Source organism: Pezoporus wallicus, unplaced genomic scaffold, assembly GCF_028554395.1.
Source record: "Pezoporus wallicus isolate ANWC-B61680 ecotype Strahan unplaced genomic scaffold, APGP_CSIRO_Pwel_v1 contig_8542, whole genome shotgun sequence".
Classification (NCBI taxonomy): domain Eukaryota; kingdom Metazoa; phylum Chordata; class Aves; order Psittaciformes; family Psittacidae; genus Pezoporus; species Pezoporus wallicus.
This window is the reverse complement of record NW_026640148.1, coordinates 2,271,975-2,293,426: the sequence shown is the minus strand read 5'-3', so window position 1 is coordinate 2,293,426 and position 21,452 is coordinate 2,271,975. Positions and strand designations below refer to the sequence as shown.

Genomic DNA, 21,452 nt, shown 5'->3' with positions numbered 1-21,452 from the left:
GCCACAAGAACAGGAGCCCTGGGCTCTGGCATTGCCCACAGGAACTGTGTAGCAGGTTCCTTGCGGGCTCTGTGTACGTACCCACATCCCTGCGGCTGCAGAGGACCCCAGCTCAGAGCACCCGGGTTTTGGGAGGCGATGATGAGCAGCACTTGGCCCTCTCTGGGAACTCAGGCTGCGCTGACGGGCGGCTCCTCTGCTCCCGGCTGCCTGGTGCTGCCATGGGCTGACACCACTCCTTATGCCTACCCCAGCCCAGCACGGTGCCCTGCTCCCTGCTCCTCACTGCCTTACAGCCCCGCGCAGCCCCTGCTGCCGTGCCACCATCCTTGGCTACGGCCCCACTCGCATGGAGGGGACACAAGGGCTGGGTGCTCGCTGTGCCCCGCTCCTGGGACAGGGCCTGCTGCCATGTTTACATGCTGCTGGGACCAGTGTGCCACCCGGCTTCGCCTTCGGGAGCAAGCTCCCTCCCACGTGCCACGGTCCTGGGCCCGTGCTGCTGCCGCACCGGGTCCAGGGCTCTTTGTGCTGGTGCCAAATGGGGAGCAAGTGACAAGTGCCAAAAAGAAGCGAGCGGTGGAGCTGGCGGCTGCCCCCGCAGAGCCGGGCCGGGCGAGGAGCAGGAGTCAGTCTGTGGCTTCCTCCCTGATTGTAGTGCTGTGGCCTGGGCTTGGGGAGCATCCTGCTTGGTTTGGGTTTGTTTCCTTGGGGGCTTTGGTTGGTTTTGGTTTCTTTCCTCTGTCCATCTCCCAGTGCTGTGGGCAGGGAGATGCCTGTGCCCTCCCTCGCCCCGGCTGTGTAAAAGTGTATCATGGAAGCGCCAGATTTGGAAATAAAGGTCTATAAAGTGGTGCTGGGCTCACTGCCATCTGTCCTGCACCCACACCTGGGGCTGGGGCTCAAGGCGATGCTGGGGGCTGGGGCTTCACGTGCTGCTTGAACCTGGCTGTGCCTGCGCTGGTGACAGTGCTGGCCCCGGCTGGCAGCTCTGTGGGGCCGCAGGGCTGTGGTTTGCTGTGGGGCCCAGCCGGGAGCTGCCAGCACCCCTGGCCAGCAGCCGGGTGAGGCCACGGGCATAAATCCACTGTCCAGGCAGCGCGGCCCCGGCTGCACCTGTGGGCTAGGAACGAGAACGGCGCGAGCCTGGTGCCTGCATCCCTGCCCCACGCTGCTGCTGGAGGGGAAGGAGCAGGTGAGCAAAGGGCAGGATTGATCCACGGCGCCTGGGCAAGGGTCGCCACCAGCCCTCACCCCCCGGCCCTCGACTCCGTCCTTGGCACCGGCCTGAGCCCAACCCAGCCCAGGGCAGCCACAGGGTCCAGGCTGACGGTGCTGGGAGCTGCGGCAGCCCGAGGCGAGGGGCGAGGGGTGGGGGGTGAGGGGCTGTGGGGCAGGGAGCAGCAGCACAGGGTGGGGACGGGAGCAGCGATAAGGAGGCAGTAAATAGCGCCCAGCGCTATCGGGCGCTATGGGGCAGAGCCTGTGACAGCCTCCCTGTGGTGCCGGGTGAAGGAGAAGCGATGGGCAAGCAGCAGCCACATGCCACTGCCCGGCCGCGGTGGGACCATGGGCACGAGGGTGGGATGGCAGAGCCAGGATGCGGGAGCAGGATTGGTCCCGCTGCTGGCAGACCGAGGGGTCTGCGTGTGGCTGCTGTGGTACCCCATCGTGCTGTGACCCACAGGGAGGAAGGGGGTGGCCACGGGTTGTCCCCCTCTGACAATGATAGGAACAAGTGGCTCTGACCCCGGTGAGCACGGTCCCGGTGTCACCCTCTGTGCCTGTCCCAGCCCCATCCCACTGCCCAGGGCACCTGGGACTCCCCAGCTCCCATCCTGCCCCTTGACTTCACCCCATACCTTGGCACCGCTCAGCCCAGCTCTGGTGCCCATGTTTCCAGTGCCGTGCCCCCATGGGCATGGGCCAAGCGTGACTCAAATCCTCCAAAACCTGCAGCGGTACCAGGTCACGGTGGAGCCCAGGAAGGTGTGATGGGATCAGCAGGATTCCGGTACCCGCTGGGGACCTTTGGAACAAGATAACGGCCGGGTCTGCGTGTGCTGTGGAGAGCGGGGCAGTTCACAGGGCGCAGCACACCCGTTCCTGCAGGTAAGCAGGGCTCGGGGCCCATGGAGAACACCCTGATGCGGTAGCTGGAGGCTGCAAGGCCCCTCCCTGCCCTGGGCACAGCCCCTGCTCCATGGGGTGGGCAGGGGGCACCCGCGGGGGGCACAGGAGGGTGATGGCTGCTCCCTGAGAGGTGCCCTGGGGAGGTGAGTGCTTGGCACCGGGTACCCAGCAGCAGCAGCAGATCCATCCCTGTGCCCGGCACTGGGGGCATGGTGGCACTGGAGCCATGGCTGCAGCTGGGAGCCAAGAGTGGGCAGGGCAGTCCCTGGGATGGGGTGTCCATGGGGACAGCGCTAGGCCTGCTACAGCCGGGGGAGCCAGCGCAGCAGCAGGGGCTGAGCCGGGTCTCAGGGCTCAGGCTGGTGTGAATCCATGAGGCAATGGAGCCGGGCTGGCAGCAAGTGGGGACCACCAGGGCAGGGGGCTGGGGTCTGTGCACCCCACGAGTGGCTCGTGAGGCCGCTTGCCTGTGGGTGAGCATCTCAGGACCCACCCACTGGGTCAGCGTGGGGGCAGCTCTGGGGCTGTGGATCTGGGCAGGGACACCTCGGTTCCCCCATCCCATCCTGTGAGGGGCAGCCCCCAGCCCCGCTGCTCCATGCCCTCAGCTCACCCCGGTGAGTGCAGGGGCTGGGAGGGCGCCGGTGGGAGACGGCAGGTCCGTGGCACTGGCTGGGGCTGACATTCCTGCTCCCCTCATGTGTAAAGGGACAAAGTCTGCGGATGGGGTGGTTTGGGCTTTGCTCGGTGGCTGTGCTGCAGCACGCGGAGGAGAAGGGTGGTTGGCACCGAGGTAGGTCCTGCGGGAGGAGATGGAGGGGGAGCCCCCCCTGCAGCCCAGCGGGGCAGTGGGGCTGGTGTGGGGCAGTGAGGCTTGTGTGGGTCAGTATGGCTGGCACAGGGCAGGATGGGCAGTGCTCACCGCAGGGTCCCAGCTCCCCCCTGCCTTCACATTGGCTGCTGCCCCATTCCCAAATCCTGGCACCCCTGGCCTCAGGGCCCATCCTGGCTGATGGCTCCATGGGGTGAGCGGGGCTGTGGGTGTGCTGGGGCCAGGCATTGCTGAGCTGCTCCTGCTGTCCCACAGTGCTGGCACGTGCAGGGCCGGGTGGCCATGGCGGCAGAGATGGTGCTGAGCCACCGGGCACCCCACGGGGCGCTGAGCGAGGCCGACCTGGAGGAGGTGGCACCGCGGAACCCCCCTGCCAAGCCCTCGATGCGCCGCTGCCTCCACAAGAACAGGTAGGACTGGGGGCATGTGACGGGACCCCAGCCCCACGGCCACTGGGAGCCTGGCTCCGGCTGCCCCATCCCAGTGGTGGACACAGTGCGGACCCAGGGGTTGGTTCCCCCCAGCCCATACACCCGTGTCCGCACCCGTCCTCCTGTCAGAATGGACACGCAGCTCCAGTGGATGGAGCTGCATTCCCATGGGACCCATTGCTCCCCCCACTGATGTCCCTGAGCCCTTGTGCTCAGCCCGGCTCCGGCTCTGTCCTCACAGATGCTCGGCCTCCACCGCCAAGTCCCTGCTGTTCCGCTTCCTGCCCGTGCTGCGCTGGCTGCCGCGGTACCCGCTCAAGGACTGGCTGCTGGGGGACATCACCTCGGGCTTCAGCGTGGGCATCATGCACCTGCCCCAGGGTGAGCGCCAGACCCAGGCTGCCGGGGTCCTGTGGCGGGGCCAGGCTGGGCCGTCCCTCACGTGTGTCCCTGCTCCGTGTCCAGGGCTCGCGTACGCGCTGCTGGCTGGGCTGCCCCCCGTCACCGGCCTCTATTCCTCCTTCTACCCCGTCTTCCTCTACTTCTTCTTCGGGACGTCCAGGCACAACTCCGTGGGTAAGCTGAGGGACCACGCGCTCCCACAGGGATGGTGGGGATGGAGCGAGGATGAGAGGGGCAAGCCTTCATCCATGGCACAGCATGGCCGCATCACTGGTTGGAGGGGACCTTTCTCGCCTTTACTTTGCCCCTCCAAGAAGGTGGTTGGCCAAACCAGAGCCAAAGCACAGTGAGTGGTGAGCCCAGCCCATGGGCACAGGTATCTGTGGAGCTCAGAGACCTCCTGGTGCTGACCCTGTGCTCCCTGCCTGTCCTCAGGCCCCTTCGCTGTCATCTCTGTCATGATTGGGAGCTTGACGGACTCCCTGCTGCCCAGCGAGAACTTCCTGGAGTCCATCAACGGCAGCAACATGACCGTCAATGAGGAGCGGCGGGACGCAGCCCGCGTGGAGCTGGTGGCCACCATCACTGTCCTGACGGGCATCTTCCAGGTCAGGGGCCCCAGCCTGGCTGGGAACGGGGCCCGTGGTGGCCCAGGCCACAAGCTGTGGGTCACTTCTGCCTCCTCCCCTTCAGGTGGCCCTGGGCCTCCTGCAGTTCGGCTTCGTGGTGACCTACCTTTCGGACCCGCTGGTGCGCGGCTACACCACAGCTGCCTCCGTGCATGTCCTTGTCTCCCAGCTCAAGAACGTCTTCGGGGTGTCCCTGGGCGAGCACTCGGGGCCGCTCTCCCTGTTCGTGGTGAGGGACTGCTCACCCCCAGGGCTCACAGAGCCCCCAGACCTGCCCTGGGGCTGCCCCAAGCCCATTCCCTGCTGTGTACTCTAGACCGTCATTGAGATCTGCCGGAAGCTGCCAGAAACCAACGTGGGCACCCTGGTGACCGCCATCATTGCCATGGTGGTCATCTACATTGTGAAAGAGCTCAACCACAAGTTCGCCGCCAAGCTCCCCATGCCCATCCCAATCGAGCTCATCACGGTACCGAGAGCTGCCCCAGCTCCTGTGGGGACGCAGCCGTGGGTGGCCCTGTCCCCTCCAGGGTGGGATGGGTGCCTCAGCAAGTGCAGCTCCAGGGCACCCATCCCCTCCTCCTCCTCCTCTGGTCCTGCTCTGGGCCTTGCCTCACTCCATCCATCCTCCCCAGATAATCATCTCCACTGGCATCTCCTACGGTGTCAACCTGAACGCCAAGTTTGGTGTCTCCGTCGTGGGCAACATCCCCAGTGGGTGAGGAGCCAGCACTGCAGGCACTGCGGGGGCCCCACATGCCCATGGCACCCCCATTTGAGCCCCATCTCCCTGTCTTGGCCATAGGTTGAAGCCGCCCGTTGTCCCTAATGTCAGCTACTTTGGGCAGGTGGTGGGCAATGCCTTCGCCATCGCCGTGGTGGGCTACGCCATCTGCATCTCCCTGGGCAAGATCTTTGCCCTGAAGCACGGCTACAAAGTGGACAGCAACCAGGTGATGCTCCGGCACGCAGGGCCCCTTCCCTGGTTACACTAAGCCTGTGCGCGCAGCACGATGCATGGCTCTCCCACTGCCCCTCTGTCCCTGCAGGAGCTGATCGCACTGGGCTTCTGCAACTTCCTGGGGGGCTTCTTCCAGTGCTTCGCCATCAGCTGCTCCATGTCACGGAGCCTGGTGCAGGAGAGCACGGGGGGCAACAGCCAGGTGGGTCTGGGCAGCTCCACCTCCCTCTGTGGGGCTGGATGGGGCAAGGAGCACAGCGGGCAGTGTGGAAATGCCCCTCGCCTCCTGCCCTCCATCCGTGCAGGTAGCCGGTGTCATCGCATCCCTGGTCATCCTGGTGACCATCCTGAAGATCGGAGAACTCTTCCGGGACCTGCCCAAGGTACATCTGGTCCCACAGCCTCTGCACCATGTCCCACCCCTGTGCCCATCCCACGGCAGGGGAACAGCAAGAGCCCTCCCTAGACCTGCCCTCAGCATCCTCATAGCTGCAGGGCCTTCTCTCCTAGGCCATCTTGGCTGCTATCATCATCATCAACCTCCACGGCATGTTCAAGCAGTTCAAAGACATCCGCATGCTCTGGAAGTCCAACCGGGTGGACCTGGTGAGGCATCGACCTGCAGGGGGGCCCCGGCCCTGGGGAGGTTCCCTGCAGGTGCCATCACTGACATGCCCCCCCCCACAGACCGTCTGGATCGTGACGTTCGTGGCCACGCTCATGCTGAACCTGGACATCGGGCTGGGGGCCTCGGTGGCCTTCGGGCTGCTCACCGTCATCTTCCGCACCCAGCTGTGAGTGTTGGGCCTGGGGCTGGGGCCTGGGCCCAGGGGTGGGGGGGCCTGTGGTGACCTGGCCCCTGCTCTGCTCCTGCAGGCCCCACTACTCCATCCTGGGGCGCATCCCCAACACTGATGTCTACAGGGATGTGGCTCAATACCAGATGGTAACATAGCGAGTGGGGAGAAGCTCCGCTGCAGAGAGGGTGCAGCACCCCAGGGGCTGATTGCTGGGGAAGAGAGCGGGGGCAAGCTGGGGAGGGAGGGAAGGGGAGCAGGGGCTCTGTCCCTGGGGTATCACCTCCCCATCTCCCTAAGGCACAGGAGGTCCCTGGTGTGAAGATCTTCCACTCCTCCTCCACCCTCTACTTCGCCAATGTGGAGCTGTATGCCGAGGCCCTGAAGAAGAAGGTACGAAGGAAAAGATGCCAACCCCCCCATGTCTCTGCTGCTAGCACCAGAGTGGTGATGGGGCACATCGTCTTGTAGAGTGGCATCAACGTGGACCGCCTGATTGAGAAGAAGAAGAAGGCCCTCAAGAAGCTGAAGAAACAGCAGAAGAAAGCAGAGAAGGAGATGGCAAAGAGGAAAAAGGTGCTTCCCTGCCGCAGGGACCTTGCCACTGCCCTCTGTGCTGTTTCCTCCTGGTCCCAGCCTCCTGCCCATGCAGGGTCCCGGTTCAGGCTGGGCCATGCTGGTGAGAAGGGGCACTGGGGCATAGCCGGGCCTCGGCGGCACACCCAAGGTCGGTGGGGAAATCGGGGCCGTTAATGATTAGGTGGTGGAGCCAGTGAGTCATTGGCCATTTAACGACTTAATCACAATTAAGAGCAGGAACAAAGGGTGTCCGGGTGCCAGCTAATGAGCCCGGCTCAGAGAAGGGCACCGGTAGAGGGGTGGGTATTGACGCATTCGGAAAGAGCCTGAAAGTGGGTGAAGGTGCGAGCGGAGCGCCCGCTGCCCGTGCTCTGATGCGGCCAAGAGCCAGGGCAAGGTGAGCCGGGGGGACACTGCCCGGCCCCCCTGCAGCGAGGCCGGTGTCGTCCCTCCCAGCACACGCAGGATGGGCAGAACGGGCCGAGCGTTGCGGTGATCGAGCTGAGCGGGGAGGAGGGCGGCGCTCCCCCCGCGCCCACCCTGCGCACCCTGGGGCTGCCGCAGCCCAGCTTCCACACCGTCATCTTGGACTTCAGCCCCGTCAGCTTCGTGGACACCGTCTCCATCAAGATCTTGAAGAACGTAAGGGAGGGGCTGGGGGAGCTTGGGGGGGTTAGGAGCCCCATTCAGGGCATCCCCGTGGCGCCGGAGGTGGGGGCCCGAAGACCGCTGCCCGTCTCCTTTTCCCTGGTGGAACGTTCCCTGCCGGTTTGCAGATCTTCAGGGATTTCCATGAGATAGAAGTGGACGTTCTCGTTGCCAGCTGCCCAGGTGAGCGATGGCAACGGCTGCAGAGACACCCACCCCTCGGGCATGCCCACCTCTGCGTCACCGCTGCTGGCCTGGGGCTCCCTCCAGTGTCCCCATCGCGGGGGTGTCCCGCGACAGAGGTGCTGCAGGTTCCCATGGACCTGCAGCCCCCAGCGAGGCAGCTGGGTCCCCGCTGGTGGTACCGGTGTCCCCCGCAGCACAGGGTGGGTCCGGTGCTGAGCCGGGTGCCATAGCCTCAGGTACTGTCCCTGCACACAGTGCCTGTCCTCGCCCAGCTGGAGAGGGGCAACTTCTTCAGCGCATCCATCACCAAGCACTGCTTCTTCCCCTCCGTGCACGCCGCCGCGGAGCACGCCCGCAGGGAGCAGCGCCCGGCCCCGGTAAGCGCCAGCACTCACGGTCCCCATCCCCGTCCCCGTGACGGATGGGGGCCGCCACGTGAACCCCGTGTGACCCCGCAGCCGGACCTCAGCACCAGGATGTAGCCCCGCAAGAGGAGGACATCTGCGGAGCTGAGCCGGGACCTGCCACCCTCATGGCACCGACGCACCCCGGGCCCCATCGGCCCCCTATGGACTCTGCCCGTTCCTGTGCCACCGGCGGGCCTCGTCTGGGGCCAGACCCGGCGGAGGGGCGGGATGAAACCGTCGCGGGTAAACGCGGGCAGCGTTCCCCGGGCTCCGTTTAATGCACTTTCCTCAATAAACCTTCGGCCTGAGCCCCCCTGCGGCCCCTCTTCACCCGGACCCGCTGCGGGACCGGCTGAAGGCGCGGTACGGGCGGGACCCCGCACCCGGGGCCTCCCGCCACCAGGGGGCGCCGCCGCCCGCCCGGGCCACTCCGCTCACGGTGTCTCCGCCCGTCAGCCGCCGTTGCCCCGCCCCGGTGCCGCGCAGGCGCGCCGCGCGCGGTCGGTCGCGACAGGAGAAGATGGCGGCTTCCTCGGTGTGCCGGGCCGGTGGTGCGGCCGCGCGGGCCCTGCTGCGGGGTGCGCGTCCCCCCGTGAGTCACCGCGGCCCGGCGGCGGCGGTAGGCGGCGGTGGGAGGCAGGGCTGGGCCGGGCCGGGCACGGCAGCCGCGGCGAGAGACCCCGAGGGCAGGGACCCTGCCGGGCCTACTGGCTGGGAAGGTCACGGGGACGCGGCGGCCGGGCGGCGGTCGCTATGGAAACCCGGGCCGGGTCGGGGGCGGTGTTGCCGGGTGCCGCCGGCCGCCGTGGTGCGGGGCTTTGGCCGGCTCCCGTCGCTCTGTCCGGGGGTGTCAGCCCGCCCGGAACCTGCGGCGCTGCGGAGGGTTTGCAGGCACCGGTTACCGAGCGGCACCTTCCCAGCGCAGCCGTGAAAGAGCTGCTCTGGGCAGTGCGTGCCCCCAGCCTGCGCCCTCGGGGCTGCCCTGCTCGGGGCAGGCGGTGACGGGAGCCTTTGCTCCTTCAGGCAGCTGTGCTGACTTTGACAAGGAACCGAGGCGCTGCCACGTATGCTCAGACGCTCCAGAACGTCCCCGAGACCCAGGTCACCACTCTGGAAAACGGCCTCCGGGTGGCTTCGGAGGAATCCACCGGGCCAACATGCACGGTGAGTGCGAGGCAGGTGAAGGGCTTGCTTGGAGCCCTCAGCCCTGCCTGCTGCAGAGTGACAAACCTACCGGAACCAGAGCTTTTCACAGAGGCCAACCTGCCTCTTTGTTAACTGGTGGGGCTGATGGAGCAGGGAAAGCTCTAGTCTGGATTTGTATGAAGCCTGTAGTCAAGTTCAGGTTTCCTCAGCCTCACTGTTGTTGTGCAAGCAGCAAGTGACCAGGAGGAGTTACACCTCATGCAGAGGGTTTTGTGAGGCTGCTCTGTGAAAACCCAAAACGTGCACAGGAAACAGCTGCTGGTGCTTATTCTGATTTTGGTGCTACTGGTACAGTGCCTGGGAACAGACTTCTTGTCCCTGCAGTTGTATCTGTGACCTGAGGCTTGAGCACACTGTTTGCTTCCTCTCCTGACATGTGTCCTCGATGCCTTTGCCATAGGTGGGTGTGTGGATCGGGGTGGGCAGCCGCTATGAGAATGAGAAGAACAACGGGGCTGGTTTCTTCGTGGAACATCTGGCCTTTAAGGTAAAGAGCTCTGCTGGGTCTGGCACAGCAGTCCTGGAGAGCTGTTCTCAATACAGCCACAGAGTGGTTTGGGTTGGAAGGGACCTTAAAGATCATCCAGTTCCAAATGTGCATATCTATTGAGCTCTCGCTTTGGAGGCTGTAGCTATTAAGAGCATAAATTGGGTCATCTGAATCCCAGAGACTTTGCACGTAGTATAGAAATAAACTTCAAAAGGTACCTAGTCTGTGTGATGCTCTTTGGGTATGCGACAACTTGCAAGCATGCATGAATTAATGTAATTCTTATTAACTGGTTGGTATTTCCCCTCTTAAAGGGAAAAAAAGTTATAAGTACCAAGTGAGACTGAATCTCTGCTGTGGTTCCTGTCCCTGGCTGGCCCAGCTGCTGTGGTGCACACACAGATGACCACGTTATACAACAGGTTAGCAGGCAGAGCTCAAAGCAGCATTTCCTGTAGCCATTTATTTTCCTTTGGTTTTCTTAGAGGACCAGCAAAGTTTTGAGGCTACAGCCCTTACTGCTCTCCCAGTGTGTCTACAGAACAGCCCTAGGGCAGGAGGTGTCTGAGCCTGGGACTTGCTGCCTTGAGTCCAGCCTGTGCCATCATAGGAAGCTGCAGCATCTGGCTTGCTCCTTAAGAGATGAGCTCTGTGTTAGAAGTAGTTTTCTGCTCCTACTGATGGATGTGATCCTCAGTCAGTGTTGTCTCTTCGTGTAGGTTTTCTGCTTCCCCGCTGGGCTTTTATTGGTCTTTCAAAGTACACTTCAACATCCTTTGGGTATTGTAAAGCCAAGTGTTAACTCTCTTGCTTTCTGCACTTGCTCTTGCCTTTCATGAATCTTGTGACAGGTTTTCTTGGTTTAGGTTTTTGTTGTTCTTTTCCTTGCTTTAGTTCTGCCCGAGAGGGAAATCTGCTCATTTCATAATTGTGTTTATTCTTTTAGGGCACAAAGAATCGTCCTGGTGCTGCCTTTGAGAAGGAGGTGGAGAGCATGGGTGCTCACCTGAACGGGTACACCTCCCGTGAGCAGACTGCTTATTACATAAAGGCCTTGTCCAAGGACATGCCCAAAGGTAGGGTGGCCGGGGACAGAGCTGCATTTGGAGTTTAAGCAAATGCATGTGCCTGTGTTTCTCTCCCACCAGCATCCCCTCTAACAACAGGCCAGGGAGCAAAGTAGCTGGGAGGTAAATTGGAGGTTCTAGTTGGTAGCTGGAGAGAGCATTAGCACTGCTAACATTGGAAATGTGTTACAGCTGTCGAGCTTCTGGCTGACATCGTGCAGAACTGTGCCCTGGAGGACTCTCAGGTCGAGAAGGAACGTGGTGTCATCCTTCAGGAGCTGAAAGAAATAGACAGCAACATGGAGGCTGTTACCTTTGATTACCTGCACGCCACTGCTTTCCAGGGCACACCACTGGCCCACACTGTCGAGGGGACCACAGACAACATCAAGTGAGCATCAGCAGGCTGGGTGCAGCAAACAGCCCGTGGGTTTGGTCCTTGGGGTGCACAACTGCAGCTTGTCAGCAGTGGTGACTGCACGAGGCAGCCCCAGTCTGTACTTGGAGGCGATCTGTGCCCATGGGCTTCTCGCTGTGTCATGGCTGTGCTGCCCCGTTGGTGCTAGTGACAGTCAGTGTGCTTGTCCACATTCTTTAGAATCCCCTCATGAAGGCATGAGGTTGGTGGGGCCAGGTTGAACCTTCTCCCATACTTGTCAGTTTGATGCTGTTAGGTTAAGAGCATGGGGTACTCATTAAAGCAGTGGCCTTGAGCATACATGCCTGTTAGCTCCATGACCAGGGTCAGCACTCTCTAGGCTATATCAAAGTCTTTTCTTAACTCTCTACCTTGGCCACCATTTTCCATTTTCTGTGTTCTGGAATTAGTGCACAGGGAAGACACCAACACCAGTCTTGCCTCTAAAAAGCATTGTTAGCCCACAACTAAGAGAATCGACAACATCCCTGCTGTCTATGTACTGTGAACTTGCTTCTCCTAAGCTTCTCATCCCTCCCGGCTCAGAGATGCTGATATAGTGGGTCTCTCTCTCTGTTCTTTCTAGGCATCTGACTCGAGCAGATCTAGCTTCATATGTTGATAATCACTTCAAGGCACCTCGTATGGTCCTGGCAGCTGCTGGAGGTGAGTTCTAGATCCTGGTGATTCTGGGAAGCCTGGGTATCTTCAGGCTGATGCTCAAACCCCTGTCACACACCTTTAATGTAAAATACTGTTAAATTAAGCTGCTTTAAGACTGCAACTGTCTCTCCCATTGCCAGGTATTTCCCACAAAGAGCTGTTAGATGCAGCTAAGCAGCACTTCAGTGGGGTGCCTTTTAAGTACAAAGAGGATTCTGTGCCTGTCCTCCCGCGCTGCCGCTTCACAGGGAGTGAGGTAAAGCTTGCACAAAACAAGCAGCTCTTGCCAAGCTGTTGACTGAATGTGAAGCAGTTACAGCTGCAGCTCAGAAGAGAAATTGTTTGTGTATCTCTTGAGAAGCTGATGATGTGGCATCTTGGTAGTGTCCCTGTTCTGTTCTTTGGGCTTATTGCCGCAGCGTGTTGGGTTTTAGATGGGACCCAACTCCGTTAGGAATGTGAGGCTGTTGCTCACATCATCTGCTGAAAAACTCCTAAACTCCTATTGGAGCAACTGGTTTAGCTCAGTAGTGCCCGAGACTATTTAATTTCACTGGGGTAGTATCAGGTGCCCCGTTTTGTCAGCCTGGCATTGCACAGGCTGCAGCAAAGCCACTACTCATGCAGTTCTCCCCTGCTCATGTTCTAGATCCGTGCCAGAGATGATGGCCTGCCCGTTGCCCACATTGCTCTTGCTGTGGAGGGGCCAGGATGGGCTAATCCAGACAACGTTGTCCTCAATGTGGCCAATGCTATCATGGGACGCTATGACCGCACTTTTGGAGGTGGAAAGGTAAGAGGCTTGTCAGTGTGACAGGGAGAGCCTGGAGCCTTTTAATACAAGTATTCTGGAGACCGTAAGTGAAGATGCCTTATGTTGTGCTTAGCTCCCAGCTGTGCAGCAGTTACAAGTCTGGGAAGCAGGGTAACAGTGTAATCAAGTAATCAAGGCTAATCCAGCACAGTTTTGAGAGGAGTTGCTGACAGCTAAACTGAACCTTCTCTGCTGAGTTAGGAAGAGGTTTAATTGATGAGTTCTGAGCAGTTTATGTCTGCCCTCACAAACTAACCATTCAGTGGGGATGGTGATGGAAGCAGGACAGAGTAGTCTGTAGTGTCAAGCTTGCTTTTCAACTGCAGAGCGAGTGGAACTTGTTTAAAACCTGATATTGGATCCATTCTCATCTGGAATCTGTCTGGCCAGCATTAACTGTGCTAACCTCTGATACTGGGAGACCATGCATTTCCCATTTGCTCCCACTCCTATGATGGTGCATGCCAGCTCCTCAGGAGCCTGGGAAAGGAAATGGTTTTGCTGGATGGACTCCTAGGCCATTGTCTGTGACTTCTCCACCAGTGACTCTCATCTGTTGACCACATGAAGGGTCTAAATTAAGCTCTCCTTAAGCAAAGTGTTCCGCTCTGTCTTGTCTGTGGTCTTTGTGAAAACAGCTCAGTTGGAAAGAATTTGAGCAGTGAGGAAGCTGAAGTGGCTGATGGCATCTCTTGTTCACAGAATCAGTCCAGCAGGCTGGCTGTGCTTGCTGTGGAGCACAATCTCTGCCACAGTTTCCAGACATTCAACACCTGTTACTCTGACACTGGCCTCTTCGGTTTCCATTTTGTTTCGGATCCCCTGTCCATAGATGACATGATGTTTTGTGCTCAGGGGGAGTGGTGAGTACAAGAAGTTCCTTTTCAAGACCTGACACTCTTGTGGGAGATGGACCTGGGAGGGAACACATTAGCTCTTCAGAGAGCTGTGTCTCTATGAATGTTATGGTAACTTGCATTCTGGTTACATGATCCTGTAAGTGGTTTCTTTAAATGTCTTAGGATGTGGCTTTTGAGGAGCTGTTTTAATCCCCTTAGGGCTCTTCAGGTCTTTGTTCGTGCTTCCAAGTATTAGTGGTGAGGCTTTGGTTTTTTTTCCATAGACAAGTGAGATCATTCCTTAGAGACAAGGCTTTCCCAGGTGCCTAAAGACATCTCCATTGTCTTGTTAAACTTGAGCAAAGCAGGCAGAGAGTTCTTTCAGACCATTGTGTTGTGGTTGATAAATGCCCCGCTGCTGGAGTCATGCCAGTGCTTGGGGGCCTCTGTCCATCTTACTGTGTGCGTGTGTATCCCAGTGGTGGTTTGAGGCTACATCTGAAGTTCAGAGCTGAGCCATGCTGTGTGTGGAGCAGATGGAGTTAGCCCTAGCCCCAGAGACATTGCAGTTGGCAGGGGAGGAAGGGATTTAGCAGCTGGATTCCAAGCAGACTCTGTGGAGCTGTCTTGTTCTTTCAGCATCAGTTTCCATAGCAGCTTGCAATGCTTGGCAATACTGACACACCTTCCAGCTCCTGTGGCAGTGTACTGCAGGCTGCTTGTCACTGTGCCTAATGGGTGCACCAGAGTCAGCAGCAGAGCTACTTCAACCTTTGGAGTGTAACTCTGTATAACCTGCTGGCTGATAGCCCCTGCCTACAGGCTTGAGCTCTTGCCTCCTGCTGTTCAGTGCTTCCCATTTCTTAGCTGTGTTCAAGGATGAGTCTCAAGGCTGCAGGACAAGTGATGCTGACAGTAGCTTATTTCTGCAGGGGCCTGGGAAAGGGAGGATTTAACTTTCTGTTAGAGCAGACAAGCATTTAAAAGGTTTGGTGGTTTTTCCATCTCCTCTCCAGGATGCGCCTGTGCACTAGTACCACAGAGTCAGAGGTGGAGAGAGCCAAGAACTATCTCCGGAATGCCATGGTGGCTCAACTGGATGGTATGTTCTGGTTTCTGGATTGCCCACTGCAGCTTTCAGAAGGTCACCACTTGTGTCTCTCCTGGGGAGCAGGAGCTCTGCCAGACATACAGTACTGCTGGCAGGCACTAGGCAAAGCTTCCCTTGCCCTGCTCCATGTTCCTCCTGCCAGTTGTGAAAGCAGCTGACCCCAGCCTGCTGTGCTCCAGGTTAGCTCCAACTCTGTAAACTTCTACTTATTCCATTGCTGAGAGGAAATAATGTGGTGAAGGTAGAATTGAGACCCCCAAACTGGCCTGCCCTGGCTGGAACTCTTTGGAGACCAATGAAGCAATCTTTGGATTTCTGAACTCCTGCTGGAGCTGCTTGTAGTGGCAACTACGAGTTCTGCTTCATTGAGAGCCAGTTTAATGGCTGGAGTTTCTTCTGTCTGCTTTGACTGATGATGGGACTGTGCAGGTCTGGGAGGCTTTCTGTTCTGATGACTGTGCTATTTTCAACATCTAGGGACTACACCAGTGTGTGAGAATATTGGCAGCCATCTCTTAAACTACGGACGCCGTATCCCTCTGGAGGAGTGGGATGCCAGGATTGCTGTAGGTATCCCTTTGTTTTGCTGGGGGTACCTGAGCATGGTTGGTTTGGGCATTTGCTGGTGTCAGTTTGCTGTAATAACATGAGGGTTACTTATCCCTTAGTGAAGCTGCCTGGAGTCGAGGCAGGTAACTCACTGGCACTGATACATGTGTGTCAGAATCTGGCATAGACTCAGGGTATCCTGTGTCCCTGTGGCTGCATTCAGTCCCTCCCAGAAAGAGGGCATTTACCTGAGTTAAGCAGCACAACATGAAATTCCTTTAACAGTTTTCTTGGAGGTGGCCTACATAAGGGTTGTGTAATTCTGCAGCCACTGTATCCCTTGGAAGGCTTCAGATTTTGGTCTTCCATGCCCTCACAAGGGTATTCTGTGTAGAACATCAGCCACTCTCACAAACAGGAGCTGGGCAGTTGGTGCACATGGCCCAAGGTTTTGCTGGTGTCTTTTTGATGATGTTGATGTGCAATGGCAACAGTAACTTCCAGCTTTGGGAATGCAGGTCTGCCAGAAGGGTCATTAATTGTGTGTTTGATATCTATTAGGCTGTTGATGCAAGAATGGTGAGAGAGGTCTGCAGTAAATACATCTATGACAAATGCCCAGCAATTGCAGCAGTTGGTGAGTAGTTGTGGGAGCTGATACATGGGAGCTCAGAAACGAGGCAGGGGTCAAGAGCTGAATGGAAGGGAGCTGCAGGCAGTTCCTGTGTCTGTTCTGGCCTATATAACTGCTCTGGCTCTTCGTTGCTGTCCTACCTCTGCCCATCAGATGTGCCAGGGTGCGCTTGCCAGGGGATCAGCACTGCCCATGCTGGAGGTGGCAGGAGCTCTGGCTGTGCTCCACCTCTTCACTCACCCGGCAATGCCTGCCCTGTGTCCTTACACTGAGGTCACACAGGTTTATGTAAGGGAAGTGAAGGGACCTGATTCCCTTGTGCTGCTCTGGCATGTCTGTCTGGCCAAGGACAAATTCCTCTCTGAAAACCTGCCTGAGCAGCTCACTCTGCTCTGCTGCCTCCTTCCTGTGTGTTGTGGGTTCCCCTCCTCCAGGCGGCTGTTTCCTCTGGCCTTCAGAACGGAGCCGCTTGGAAAAATGAGGCAGTTCTTGAACAGGAAATAAACGAACCAGCCAGAGTCTCAGTGACTTGGTGGCTCCCTGGGAGTCATACCTGCCTGTGGAGCTGTACTGAGCAGTGCCAGAAACAACTTACTCTGAGGAAATAACAGTTTGTGTGTCAGGAGATGGTACCTGCTGGTTTTCCTGGTGCAGGTTTGAAGTGTAGTCGCCTGATTTTGGGCACAGCTGCCCTGGGCAGTGAGCACAGTCTGCTCTGGTGCCATCTGCTTTAAGACCATGGGAAACTGTGCAGGGATTTTGGCTCCATTTCTGGTGACTAACTCTTGTTCTGTTAACTTAGGTCCCATCGAACAGCTCTTGGATTACAACCGCATCCGAAGTGGCATGTACTGGGTCCGTCTCTAAGACGTGTCCCTGCAGTGGGAATGGTAAAGCTGTGCACTGTGGCAGGTTCCCTCTGGCCCTGAATGTCTTGTGCACCCAGGGGCAAGATGAGTCCTAACAACTACATCTTCTCGGTGTTAAATGTATAAAATAAACGTATCCTGTACGGAGCTGGTTCTGCCTGAGTCAGCTGTGTCCTGCTGGGTCATGTGTGAGTTACTGTTAATCTTGCCAAATAGATAAGTTACTGGACCACAATCTGGCTTTGTCAGGGCTCATGCTAGAATGGTGTCTATCTGCAGCCCCACCTCCTCTGTCCTGAGCTGGCAGTGTGCTGAGGGAGAGGTCCTGGCTTTAGGCTGCTTGAAGGAAGTCTTTCTGTTGGGATGAGGCTGCCAGGGTAGCTCTGGCTGTTTCACTGTGCCCTTCTGTGCAGGCAGCAGCATGGCTGTGGCAGTGCTGTTTGTGCAGACCGAAGAGCAAAGGGCCTTGAGGGGACTTCTGTGCTCTCCCATTTGTCAAGGAGATCGGGACCTGTCTGTGGAAGGTTGATTCTCTTCCTGCCCCTGGGTGTGGTGACAGCCAGTCCCACTGGCCTGGCTGTTGGGGACCTTCCTGTTGTGGTGAGGGGGCAGGTTGTGCCACCCCTCTCTCCCCAGTCAGTTACAGACAGTTTTGGGTGCTGAGGTCCCACCAGCTCTAGAGGCTGGTGAGGGCGAGCAGCCCAGCCCTGCCTTGTGCTGCCTCAGGACGGTGGAGGTGGTTGTCATGATGGTGAGAGAAGCTGGAGCTGTTGCTACGAGCCTCTGTGGGATATGTTACCTCTCACCTTAAGCTTCCCAGTTCCCTGGAAGCCAGCTCAGTAAGGAGCAGACTGTGGTGAGTATGTTGGTGTTGGTCTCCACATTCCTCTTGCAGATGAGCCTCCATCTGTCTGGTCAGTCTCAGCTATGCCATAACTGAAGGTGCTGACTGAAATATAGGGTGGCCTGGCCTATACCTAGAAGGTAATCTCTAGGTCCGAATGGCTGGAGGAGCTACCCGGCCCTTCCTGCTCTTCCTGGTGGTAATGTGATTGGTGCTCCCTTGTCTTGCCTCCGGGAAGCTGGAATGTGGAACCCAAAGGATGAAACTGGGGAAGGGGGATGGCAAAAAGCTTCCCACCAGGCGGCACTCGCCTGTCACAGCCACCACAGGCTGCGAGGTGATCCCTGCTTTTATCTTCAGGATAGAGCTCCCTGGGATTCTCATCTAATTTCCAGGTGCTGCCCTGACAAGTGGGGTTTAAAGATAGTGTAAAAGTTTCTAGGAGTTGTCATTACACTGGAGACTACTGCAGTGCTCTGAGCGTTTGTGCTGGATGTGCATTTTTGATGAGAGAGTCAGTTTCTGAACCCATTGCGTGTCCCAGGCAAGTTTGAAGCTGTTCAATGTTCTTGATGCAACTGGTTTAACTGTGGTTGCAAGCTCTGGCTCGTTACAAGTGCACAGAGGGCTGGAAGCTGAACAAGCTCCTGCCTCCAGCCTGTGGAACCAGTAAATGGTGCCTTGGCTTTGTGTCTGCAAGCAGACTGTAATCCTCTTTGTCTTCCATTGCTGTATGTTTCCCCCCCTCAGGTGAGCTTCCAGGCTGTTTTGCAGTTGGTGTGAACACAAAGGGAGATGCACATCCTTGCCTCAGCATTTCCTACACGTTTTCTTCTCTGGGTGTATCTGCTTAGGAATGGTGGTTTTCCTTGAGTAATCCTCCAGGCCCTTCTGCACTAGGACCAGATTCAAACCCCTCTGCAACTGCTACTTTCCAAATTGCTGTTTGGGCTGATGTGGCCCAGGAGCTGTGCCCTGGTGAGTGGCACTGGGTGCAGTGAGGTGGATGCTGCTGGCAGCCGAGGCTGAGCCTACCCACATGTTGGCATCTTCTGGCTGCAGTTCCAATGGATCCCTGCCTTGTAGTGCCGGTGGTGTTTGGGTGCTCTGGCTATCTGTGCTTCCAGAAGCATGGAGTGAGAGGGTTGAGGTATCGTTTCCTTTTGGTAAGCAAGCAGCCAGACTGGGGGTCTAAAAGGTGGGGAGAGGGGACCTATTCAGGAGTCGGGAGCATTGGTGCTTGGCAAAGGCATTGGCACTTGGTGCCTTGGTGAGGGGCTTGGGAAGCATAACCTGGAACTGGTGCAGACCAGGCATTTGGCACCCGCATCCCTTGGTGCTGGAGGCACGGAAGCTCTGGCCTCTGACAGCTCCTCCTGCTTGAGCTGCAGGGGTGCTGCTGTTCCTCCACCGGAGAGGCCTCAGTCCAAGGGAATCCAAACTGGGAAGCGTCCAGCATGACGGAAATGCCCAACCTCTGCTTTTCCTCAACCTTGGAAAAGTGACATCTCCCGCTGCCCCCACCCTGGCCTCGCTGCGCTTCCGTTGCCGGTGAAGGACAGCGGCGGCAGCGCCAGAGGAGAGAGCTGGAAGTGGCGCTGGGACAGGGCAAATCCCCTGGGACTGGAGGGGGTCGGGGTGACCTCCCAAGCCTGGATCCTGGCTCCCTCCCTGGACAACGTGGGATTGGTCAGCGCGGCTCTGACCACTGGTTTTCAATGGCTGAAGGGTTTTGTTCTGCTGCTTCACTGAGAAGGTTCTTGCGCACCCCAATTAGGCTGTGCTGGTGAGCTCAGCCTGGGGTATCAATGGGCCTTTGCTCCCTGCTCCTCTGCTCAGCGCTGTCTTCTCCTCTCCTGGTGAGGTTCCCTCTTTGAAGCTTGCGCTCTCCACCTACCTCTAGGTAATTGCTTTCCCCCCCGGCACCTTGGCACTGTTGGCTGGAAGAGAGGAGGATTTGGAAAGGAGGAGGCTGCGCGTTGTTGTGTGCTCCCTGGCAAAGGCTCTGCTGCCTGCACAGCACCTGGGTGACTCTGCCCCAATCAAGAGCTATTCAGGTACATGAAACCCAGCAGCGAACATGGGGGGTATGTGCTGGAGCCCTGTGCTCTGGGTTCCCTGGTCCCCAGCAGGAAAAGCTGTGGGAACCAGGGCAGATGCCCAGGGTGGATCTCCTGGATCCCTTTGATATGTGAGCTGCTTATTTGGGATCTAGGCACTTGCCAGGAGAGGCCACAGCAGCCAATTGTCAGCAGTTGCCTCACCTGAGCTAATTACCCACCCTGGAAAGTACATCTGATAGGGATCATGGGTGCTGAGCCAAGCCTGGCCTCGGGGCCGTGGGGAGCTGCACGGAGGCTTTCACAGCACCAAGAGACTTGGAGCCGTGCCCCTGCTCGGTGCCAGAGCTCTGGGAGGAGAATGCAGAGCCCAGGGCTGCTGCTCTGCCCTCTCTGCCGGGGCAACGGGAGCAGAGGGTGAGCAGGTTTGAGGTGCAGCTCTGCTGAGGTCTGGTGCTGCTGAGGCCTTGCTCTGCTTGGACCCATGGGGCAGGGGCTGACCGAGGCATCAGCGTGGCTGAGACCAGGGATTGTACCCCCAGGTGTCACCAGCAGGGCTGCAGGGTGGGACAGGGCACACACACAGGTCCTGCCCATCCGTGTGTGCACCCGGAGAAGGGAATGGTGAGCAGTGGTGGCTGGAATCGTATCCAGAAACCCTATTGGGAAAAGGAAACAGCTCATCTAATGTTTTAGTGTATTCATTGTGTGGCAAAGCAAGGGACAAAGGGCCCATCCAGGCCTGACTGCCAGCTCCAGCCAGCCCAGGCTGCCACGGACACGGGGCTGCAGGATGCCTCCTCTTTGTATTGCCTCTTTCTTCAGTGGCGTGTCTGGAAGAGGCGAGTCTGAGGCCTGAACACCCTCATTAAAAGCTGCTTTACCCTACACACCATCCAAAGAGGATCAGTGGCTCTCATGTTCCAGCTCTTTCTCTCTTCATTCGTGTTTTCCTTCCCGAGGTCTCAGAGGTTTGCAGTGGGGCTGCCCATGGAGCCCGTAGCTGGGGATGCCCAGAGAAGCTGCTGGAACCATGGTGCCTGAACGAGGCTCTGCCTGGGTTCCTCCCTGCCCAGAGCTGCTGGGGGCAGCATGGGGAGCTTTGTGAGAGCAGCAGGGGTTTTACTGATAGAAAGAGGCGCTGGTAGAGTGGAGCCTGTGCTGGACGCACCAGAGACCCTGGAGATGCTGCTCCTGCTCCATGTCCCAGCACCATCACTGAGACCCTTCCATGTGCTGGGGCTATTGAAGGCTCCATCTGCTGCCTCGGCGTGAGGAGCTGGCACAGGAGGCAGTCCGGCAAGTCCCTGCCTTTTCCCCTGGTGCAGGGGCAGCGCTGCTGTGCCCAGGGGCTGGGTGTGTGGGTGAGCCCTGGGCACTGGCATCCCCCCTTCCCTGCATGGCTGCTGCGAGGCTGGAGGTCCCTCGGCCCCAGCTGCTCCCTCATCCCCTGCTCTGTTTACAGCTGTTCCAGATGTGCAGCGCTTGGCAGCAGCCCCGGGGACACAGGAACACGGGATCCTGCCTCTGCCTCGCACGCACGGCAGTGACTCACAGTGACCTTGCCCCGGCTTTGCTGGGAGGATGGACAGGGATGAGGAGCTCCCCATGATGCGAAGGGTTAACCAGTGTACAGGGGGGGTAGGGTTAAGCCACTTGCTTAACAATGTTACTGCTTACTCGTGCTTATTCAACAAATACATGCTCAACGCTTATTGTGCTGGCCGGAACAGAGTGGGAGGACCAAGGCTATTGATAGGAGGAAGGAACAGTAACTCCTGTTCTCTGGACCCCTAAACTGGCTGAAATCAGCTTTGCGGTTTGGACAGTGACTAAATCACCAGGGAACATACACAGCAACTGGAGATGGAAAGTTCAGGAAA

General features: G+C 58.2%; 2 protein-coding genes across 3 annotated transcripts; both read left to right on the top strand.

Annotated features, from left to right (window-relative positions):
* Positions 1-1,940: 1,940 nt before the first annotated feature.
* On the top strand, positions 1,941-8,106 carry SLC26A6 (solute carrier family 26 member 6). 2 transcript variants are annotated; one of them, XM_057417641.1, is made up of 20 exons: positions 1,941-2,112; positions 3,221-3,375; positions 3,638-3,777; positions 3,862-3,972; positions 4,234-4,406; positions 4,492-4,656; positions 4,744-4,896; positions 5,063-5,145; positions 5,233-5,380; positions 5,477-5,590; positions 5,694-5,771; positions 5,899-5,994; positions 6,076-6,182; positions 6,265-6,334; positions 6,486-6,578; positions 6,657-6,761; positions 7,221-7,406; positions 7,541-7,595; positions 7,854-7,975; positions 8,057-8,106. In XM_057417641.1, the coding sequence occupies exons 2-20, from the start codon at positions 3,248-3,250 to the stop codon at positions 8,078-8,080; spliced, it is 2,151 nt and encodes a 716-aa protein (XP_057273624.1). In that variant the 5' UTR covers positions 1,941-2,112; positions 3,221-3,247; the 3' UTR covers positions 8,081-8,106. The 2 variants fall into 2 exon arrangements, with proteins under 2 accessions (XP_057273624.1, XP_057273625.1); XM_057417642.1 differs by lacking the exon at positions 1,941-2,112 and adding an exon at positions 2,849-2,926.
* Positions 8,107-8,478: 372 nt separating this feature from the next.
* LOC130603690 (cytochrome b-c1 complex subunit 1, mitochondrial) lies at positions 8,479-16,776 on the top strand. Its single transcript, XM_057417645.1, has 13 exons — positions 8,479-8,597; positions 9,029-9,169; positions 9,612-9,698; positions 10,648-10,777; positions 10,961-11,159; positions 11,773-11,852; positions 11,990-12,105; positions 12,499-12,642; positions 13,366-13,526; positions 14,519-14,604; positions 15,091-15,179; positions 15,724-15,799; positions 16,599-16,776. The coding sequence occupies exons 1-13, from the start codon at positions 8,526-8,528 to the stop codon at positions 16,661-16,663; spliced, it is 1,446 nt and encodes a 481-aa protein (XP_057273628.1). The 5' UTR covers positions 8,479-8,525; the 3' UTR covers positions 16,664-16,776.
* The last annotated feature ends 4,676 nt before the right edge of the window (positions 16,777-21,452 follow it).

Bases quoted from the DNA above. Each gene is read 5' to 3' on its own strand.
- SLC26A6 (XM_057417641.1), top strand. From the start codon at position 3,248: ATGGCGGCAGAGATGGTGCTGAGCCACCGGGCACCCCACGGGGCGCTG. The intron at 4,657-4,743 runs GTGAGGGACTGC...TGTGTACTCTAG, and splicing joins GGCCGCTCTCCCTGTTCGTG to ACCGTCATTGAGATCTGCCG. The intron at 5,591-5,693 runs GTGGGTCTGGGC...CCATCCGTGCAG, and splicing joins GCACGGGGGGCAACAGCCAG to GTAGCCGGTGTCATCGCATC.
- LOC130603690 (XM_057417645.1), top strand. From the start codon at position 8,526: ATGGCGGCTTCCTCGGTGTGCCGGGCCGGTGGTGCGGCCGCGCGGGCC. The intron at 8,598-9,028 runs GTGAGTCACCGC...TTGCTCCTTCAG, and splicing joins TGCGGGGTGCGCGTCCCCCC to GCAGCTGTGCTGACTTTGAC. The intron at 12,643-13,365 runs GTAAGAGGCTTG...TCTTGTTCACAG, and splicing joins GCACTTTTGGAGGTGGAAAG to AATCAGTCCAGCAGGCTGGC.